Source organism: Cnephaeus nilssonii (assembly GCF_951640355.1).
Source record: "Cnephaeus nilssonii genome assembly, chromosome: 6".
Lineage (NCBI taxonomy): Eukaryota > Metazoa > Chordata > Mammalia > Chiroptera > Vespertilionidae > Cnephaeus > Cnephaeus nilssonii.
This window is the reverse complement of record NC_137077.1, coordinates 74,151,122-74,159,465: the sequence shown is the minus strand read 5'-3', so window position 1 is coordinate 74,159,465 and position 8,344 is coordinate 74,151,122. Positions and strand designations below refer to the sequence as shown.

Genomic DNA, 8,344 nt, shown 5'->3' with positions numbered 1-8,344 from the left:
TGACAAAATCCTGTCCTTGCGTGAATATTTTGCCAATATCACTCCTTCCCCCACCACCTACTTTCTTGGAGAAGAAATTACTTTTCTGTGTCTGGGCTACTAGAGAACCAATTTCTGAAGTCCCCATGTCAGAACAGTGTGCATGACTGCAAGTGACATGCTGTGCTGAGCTGTTTCTGAGTAGACACCAGCCTCCAATGTTACTGCACTGAAAATGAGATGAACTGAGCAAGCTGGCAGGGAGAGTATTGTCCTTGTTGATGCATTGATCACCACCTGTATTAAATCCAGACCGCTGGAAAACTCTAACTAAATACTTTTAGGCATGATAATATCCACTGAGAATAACAAGCACATCTACCAGTTATAGACATAACTGGGGTTTGGTAAGAAAGTTAATTTTTATTCACTGGAATTAAAAATCACCTAATATTCTCTGCTCACTTTTATTAAATAGAACTCAGTATGGTAATGTGTTTTAAATCTGAACTTTAAAAATAACAAGCCGGTCTTTGAATAGTCCTTTTTATTCTAATTCTACTAAGAACAACAGCAAAACTGCAACCTCTCCATAGAACAAGGGTGGGGAACATCCAGCCCATGAGCCCCCAAGAAATCATTTGGTCTGCTCCTGCCAAGGCACGGGGGGTGAGTTAATTAAATGTTTGACCAAATATAGCAGGCTAATTTTTAAGTTGATAATTGTGTATGGCCTGTGAATGATGTTATAAATACCCAAATGACCCTTGGCAAATAAAAAAGGGGGTTCCCCACCCCTGCTATAGAAATATAGGAAGGAGAAAAATGTGCCTAGCACAGTGTCTAAAAACAGTGAATGACTCAAACTTATGTTGCAACTACATGTGGATCTCTATCATGTTCTCTTAAATTCTCCTCACACTCCCCAATCATGGATAAAAAAGACGCACCTGTGTGCTAAAAGTCAGTATTCCATACTAGAGCAGATGCTGACAGAGTGACAGTGGCTACATTATTTTTTGTACTCAGTCCCTCTCCTCTCCCTCCCTTTATAGAATAATTTCTATCCTTTTAAGTCTTATGACTGGATTAGCTCAAGAAAAAACAAATCACATCAGAAAGAAGGGAACACCTTCCTGAGAACGGTATGATTGGCAAGCTGTAGCAGAGTCTGGCCACTTGGCTTGGTTAACAAATATAAGTATAAACCCTTGGCAACTTTAAACTAATGTCCAAGTTAGAAGATGAAACAATTATTTGTAGTGCTCTCTGTGCACAGTTACTTTAGATGCTTCAACAATACTGCCTGTTTCTCTCTCTCAGTGGTAAACTTGTGAAAATTATCCCAATGATAATCTCAACCTAATTTTCCACATAATTGTTCTATTTTTTTATCTTAAGTGATGAACAATAAAAGACCCATGCCCACCACACACACACACACACACACACACACACACACACACAAACTATGATTAATAATATCAAAAAGGCTGTGAAAAGAAGGAAGCCAACTGCAGTTTGGTTCACTTTACTATATAGTTTGTGTATGTTTTCTTAAAAGCAGCACTTTAACAATACAAAAAAAATCAGTTCAATACTTTTAAATATTTTATTGAAAACATTAACACATTAATGTATCAAGTAGATACTTTTTTTTGAAGCAAGTAGATAAAGTAAATATTACCTAATTCATGATTTATGATATACTATAGGTATTAAAATAATATAATTTTATTTAGCAGGCTCCCTTGAAATATTATTAAAATGAAAACATGATTTTTTTTAAATTTGTGACATCAACAGGACATAAACTGAGTCATGAGATGGTAAATATTCAGATTTATCCTCTAAGCCAACTTGCTTTGTTATTTTCAGTCCTACCTTAAAGATGTTATGTCAATGATTGCTAATTCCATTAGGGGTATTCTTTCAAAAAATCATGAAGCAAAATATTTCTTCATTTAAACAATTTTATTTATGGTGGAATTTTCAAAATGTCTTGTATCTTGAAATTATCCACAAAGTACTATTTTGTGCTTACATTAAAAAGATGTATTTCTTATAAGAAAAGATAAAATATATACCATTAGACAGTATTATTATATTTTTATTTAATACAATATAACCAAAGAATTAAAGAGAAAAACGTTAAATATGTTTAAATTTTCCTATAACTAACTTATTTCCAGCTGTTCTAATGTTTTGAAGAAAAAAATAAAGATCTAAACACCAGAGATAATATTTTGATAAGCGATATTAATAAAAATATAATTTAAGCATTGCAACAACCTACCTTCAATAAATTGCTCCCTATCAGAAATAATATTATTGGAACTAAGTATCTAAAGCAAAGAATAAGAATAAAAGAGAGGGGGAAGGAGGCGAGGAAGGAGGAGAAAAGATATAAGTATTAATGGCAATGGTCACTTTTTAGTTAAATACATTTCTTATAAAGTGGCAAGATAATATGTACAAATTTACAACTGAAAGGAAATCTTTATATAAGAGTTGACTTGCTTTTGGACTCTTTGGGCATCCTTCTTTCTGTAGGTCCTCCTGGCAGAACGGATGGAAACTAGATTTTTAGTTCATAGGACATGATAGATTAGCCTTGAACTAGAAGCCCCTGGGGTTGCAGGCTGTGAATCAGTGCTGGCAACTGGGGAGAGCGAGGCCGGGTGCTGCAGAGGCAATCCAGGTTGCTCTGAGTTGGTGATCCGATCCACTATGCTGGATAAGCAATCCAGGCTGGATAAGGAGCTTTTATCTGTGGCATATACTGTGGATACAAAGAGAAAATCATTAAAAAGGAATCCCCAAATATATAGCCTTGCTTATGTTGTTGCCCTTTAAACCGTAGTTCAGCTCTTTTGACACCGAGGGGTCAGCTGCTCTCAGAAAGCCTGATGTAGAAATCCTCAACAAATATTCAGCAATTCATCGGCAGTGAATGAAGGGAGTGAAAAGTCCATCTATCTAGTACTATTGCAAGCAAAAGTGCACGTGTTTGTATCTGTTAGGTGGATTTTTGATTTTAAAAAAGTGTGTGTGTGTGTGTGTGTGTGTGTGTGTGTGTGTGTGTCCCTTTTGCTCTGCCAAGAACTCCGCAAGAGAACCATCCATCTATTCCCTTCCTGGAGGCTATGGGGAAGGGAGGGACTGCTCTGACAGGTTCTAACTGTGAAGGTGAACTTGTCTGTAAACTCTTCCGAAGCCATCACTTCTTACCATTTGGTACATCAGGACAGTAGATGCTGTCAAAACTGCTGCTCTTTCTGGACCAGACAGGGCTGTGACATTCAGGCTGTAATACAAGACACAAAAGACGTTTGTTTTCAGGTCTTGGCAAAAGATTCTCTGCTCTAGACTAAGGCAGGGCTTGCCCACCGAGCTCCCTAAATTGACCACTGTCAATCACCTCCATTGCCTTGATTTAGGGAGGGTTAGCCCCACCCAACTGCAAGGGCAGGGAGGTCAACCTCTGTGCTGGGAGAAGAGGAAAGCAGCCGCCAAGGGAGGAGGGGGTGGAATTCAGCAGCCATGTGCACTGGGTTAACCATGCAAAATGGATTGGAGTAGAAGGAAGCCACAGTAATTCAGGGAGGGAACACTTTCCCAGGGCGAAAACCCATTAAAACCTGGCAGCGGTGGAGAAGACGCCCTCCGTAAAGAATGCGTCAACATCTCCTTCCAGCCAGGCCTCAGCAGAGCAGGGACCGCAGCCCGCCCATTGCTTTCCATTTCCTCATTGCGTTACCAACTGCGGGGCAGTGGGAGCTTGAAAGAGACGCCTTTGGATGTTCGTCTACGACAGGGTCCACTGGTGGTATATTTTGGAAATCAACTGAGTGATGGTGAAATATGCGACTGATCATTCACAGCCACCTGTGTCACAGGGCAACTCTCTCCTGCAACGCACAGGAGCTAGAACCTGGTAAGAAGTCAAACGCCAAGTCCCGTTCAACAGCTGTTTCCCGGCATCTTTCCAAACGTGGCATCTCCCTTCTCTTACAGCCACTACCATCCCACCCCCCAGCTGCCAACAAAATAGTCACTGAACATGTAGTCGCCACACCTGGTCTAAATGACAGATAGGGAGTTTGGGGAAAGATAGGGGCGCCCGGGTAGGTACCGGAGCTGTGGCTTACCATGCCGTCGGAGCAGTTGGAGGTGGGGCTGGCGGGCTCGGAGCAGCTCTGTCCCGGCATGCTGTAGTAGTTCTCCACCTGCTCTCTCAGCAGCTCCTGCAGGCTCTCTATGTAGCGGATGGCATTCCTGAGGATCTCCACCTTGGGCAGCCTCTGGTTGGGGTTGGTCGTGGTGCACCTCTTGAGCGTCTCGAACGCCTGGTTGACCTTCTTCAGGCGCCTCCGCTCGCGCATGGTGGCCGCCTTCCGCCTGTCCACGGTGGTGGACTTTCTCTTGCACGCCTTGCAGGCCCACATGAGGCAGTGGCCGGCCTGGTGGTGGCCCGAGGGTGCTCGCACGTGCTCGTCCTCGTCGGAGCCCTGCAGCTCTGCTTTGTGCGCCCCGAAGGCAGCCACCACCGGAGGCTCAAACTCGTCCCCGAACTCGCCCTCGGGGGACGGGATGCAGGCGCCGTCGTAGAAATACTCCGAAGGCGAGAACTGGCAGCCTTCCATCATCACGTCCATCCCCGGGGGCCACGCAGGCGGTGCCCCTGGACAGCAGCGAGAGGGATGGGGAGACACTGGAGGCTGGCGCGGCTGGGCTGGGGGCCCGGCAAACCCGGCGAAGCTCCCTGGTCGGTTTCTCGGGTAATTAACCAAGGCAGACGCCTGGCGGCCCGGGTCGGCCAGGCCGGGGTTAGGGCTCTTTATATATTCTTGAGGGAGGGAGGCCGGCCCCAGTGGCCAGGCACCATTAGCATATCCCACCGCAGCCCCCGCCGGGGCTGTCTGCGCAAACCCCCGCCTTCCCTCCAGGGACAGTTTGCTGTTTACTGCCCCTCGGACGCTAATGGTTTTACTGCCTTTCTGCCGGGCGGGGGGACGGTCCCCAACCCGCTCCCTTGCACTCCCTGGATTGATCCGCTGAAAGCGTGTTACAGACAAAAGGAGCGAAGGAATTCCAACCCTTGGCCGTTGCCCGCACAACGTGAGACATGTAAAAGCCCACCTGCCTACCCACGCCTGGGCGGAAGGAATCACCTTATTGTTCAGCGTGTGTTCCTCTCTTTTTTAAGGAACTTTAGCTATCTCGGGATTTCTGTTTTGTCAGTGGACCGGAATAACAGTTGCTAAGAACTTAAATGGACACTTTCCGTCATGGACTGAGTTTGGATGGCTTACAACATGCATTCGGTGTTGGTCAGGTTGTCATTTCTAAGTCCTGTGCGCCTGGGGGCAGGCGGGAGCTCCGCGCTCTGTGTGTGTGTGTGTGTGTGTGTGTGTGTGTGTGTCATCTAAAAGGAGGGGTGCTCCAGGGCCAGGTGGTGGGGAAAATCTTCCTTCCTTTCCCCCTTCCGCACGCGTTTCCCGAGCGCCTCCTCCTTCCACCAGGCCTTCCCTAGACCCGGGTCGGGCCTGCGGTCCGCACAGCTGCACCTCTGGGATTTGCATGAGAACAGACGCAGTTTTAAGAAGGTGAACTCCCTCTCCTGGGGCGCGGCTCCTTTCTCCCTCTCTTTCTGCCCCGCCCTGTCCCTTCCACAGACTAAACAGCCACGCTGAGCTTTGGGGTCGCTAATTTTCTGCTTTCAGGCAAACTAACACCGTTACAGATGCATCCCAGCTGCCAGTACAGCGATCCCTCTCAGCTCGTGTACAATTTCCAACACAAACCCTGAGTAACTTCACACACTCCCGTGATAAAAGCCTCCCAGAAAAGCCATCGTAAGGGGGCCTTTGAAACTTTGGTGGGGAGAAGAGGAGAGGGGAGGGCTGTCATTTGAGCAAGAATAAATCTATTAATCAGCTTTTGCCAACCCTCCTCTGGCCTTAGCCCATGTCCAGATCACTAGGGGCTGGGGGTGCTGCTTATCGGTAGGAAAAACAATTGATTAAGGTTTACTACACAAACAGGCTTAAGGAGACGGGGGTTTTGGATCATAGCTTGCAGTCCCTGTTAAAACAGGAGGGATTGTTCTCGCCGGGATCTACAGTCCTCCAGTACAGTAAGTGTTGTGGCTCCAAAGTTACTTGGGGTAGTGTGGTGCTTTCCTTTCTACTGCTTTTCCTAAAATTATTTTCCTCAAGCAGCCCTGACTGGCTGATCCCATGTCGGCAGGGGCCAGAGAAGTGCTAACTTCTCAGGGTGAGATCTGCTCTCCAAAACCAAGGCCACGAAAACCAGGGGTGGGAGGGTGTCAGTCACTAAGGTTTGCTACGGGGTGCTGGTAACAGTCTCCTCGCCCAGGTTTTCTCATCCCTAAGGCAAAGACACCGCTACCACCACACTGTGAACACCCAGCTCCCTTTCCCACCGATGGGCCGCTTAATTGTCTGGCCAGTGGGAAATCCATCCGCACCTTATTTAGGACTGTTAGCAAGTGGATGGCTTTGAAATGAAAACAGTACCCAGGGCCACTACACCAGATAACAGAGTCAGTTTCCTAAAGGACTCAGGGGGCATGAAGGCTGTATCCACCCAGGTAAAAACATTCGCATCTGTGCACGTGGCTGCCTCTGACCTACTACAGTGGGGAGATCTTGTCACCCAGGGATTCTCGGCCAGATCCCACAGGCAATGCCAGCACTTCCTTTGGCGACGGAGCTCAGATGTTAGCACCCTGGCCTAAGCCCCACAGGGTTACGTGCAGGTTTATGATTTGGGCAAAAATAAATGTGCTCTTAACGTTTAGGTGGGAGATGGAAGTTAGGCTCCTGCAAGCCTTCCAGCTGATTTCTTTCTTTCCTCCAGGCACCGAATGGGCTTGGTCCCCAACCCCTCAGCGTGGGATATTTGTAGCAAACAATTATGAAGACTTTTCTATTTGCCAAAGCACGTTCTCAACCCTACCCATGTATGTATTCATTCATCTACTCCTTCCAATGATACTATGGGAAGTACTTGTTTTTAGATTCACTCTTTAAAGAGGGTAACCAAAGTTCAACGTGGAGGTAGTAATTTGCCACAGGCCACACAGTATTGGCAACTAGGCATTCCTTTGTCTAACTTACGCTTCTAAAGGTGAATTGTGTTTGTTTTCTTTTTCTCAGCGCGCCTGCTTTGCGCCGCAGAGCAGAAACTCGCAGCGGCGGGCGGGGACGCCTTTCCAGGCACTCCGGCTCCCGGGAACAAGCTGTGGCTCCGAAGGCTCTGTTGGTAGTGGTAGTTCTCAGAAGTTAGTGCTGTCTTGGGTAAGGTGATCTCAAAACACATTTACCAGAGTGCGGCTGGCGAGTGGAACTAAGGAATCCAAGAAAACACAAGAGTCTGGCGGCTTAATGGGACTTGCTAGGCGGGGTGGGGGACAGGGTCCTGGGTTGAGGACCCTTGGGATTCAAGTGCTGAAAATAGGATCTCAGAGCACCAAAGTAAAGAGAGAGAGAGAGAGAGAGAGAGAGAGAGAGAGAGAGAGAGAGAGAGAGGAGAGAGAGAGAGAGAACTTTTAAACTACTGTCAGGGGCCAGAGGAGAAAGATAAAAAAAATAGGAGGCAGTATACAAAGGAAGCCAGCACCTCCGAGATGCCTAGGGCTCCCAAATTCAGGAGAGGTCCCCCTGCTCTTTTCCTAGGGGAAAACATGGGAGAGGAAAACGGGAAGCTGGGTGAAAGATACAGAGAAAAAAAAAATATCTTCTGAGTGGAGAAGTTGAACAGAGAAATATGAAAAAGTTAAAAAATCACTTAAAAATATCTGCTGGGTATTCGGGTATTCTCTTTTACTCCAATACAGATTAGCTTCTGGCTTTTGTTCCTCATAGAAAATAATAAAAATACAAACTCTTTTCCACCATTTCTCCAGAGAAGTGGACCTCTGACATGTCCAGAAAACGCACATGCATTTAATGAAGTAATCAGGTTGTTAGGAAGGATACGCCAGCGTTGCTAGGGAAGCCTCAGAACAGGCAGACGAGGGGAAGAAAACCAAGCTGAGGCCTGTTGTTATAAAGGAAACCCACCAAGGTCCTGGTGAAGTAGATAGATAATTTTTACATTTTACGTTCTTCATAAAAATAAACACGTTTGATTTTCTTACAAGTTAGACTTCAAGAAGGTTTTAATTGCATAGACCTTTAAGTAATCATCAACCTGTTTTAGTTGTGTGTGTGTGTGTGTGTGTGTTTTAAGGTAACCTATTTTGGTTGAAGCATTATGGCAACAATCTTAGTGTTGATGGACAGATAACACCAGCAAAATGATGCTCAGAGCTTCCTTTACTAGTAAAATTTGCCTA

The 8,344-nt window shown here is 45.9% G+C and overlaps 1 protein-coding gene across 1 annotated transcript; it reads right to left on the bottom strand.

Annotated features, from left to right (window-relative positions):
* Window positions 1-2,570: 2,570 nt before the first annotated feature.
* On the bottom strand, window positions 2,571-4,637 carry MYF5 (myogenic factor 5; the record flags this gene model as incomplete). The annotated part of the gene is made up of 3 exons (XM_079773552.1): window positions 2,571-2,761; window positions 3,211-3,286; window positions 4,131-4,637. 3 exons carry the CDS (start codon window positions 4,635-4,637, stop codon window positions 2,571-2,573), a joined length of 774 nt encoding a protein of 257 aa, XP_079629678.1.
* Window positions 4,638-8,344: the final 3,707 nt, after the last annotated feature.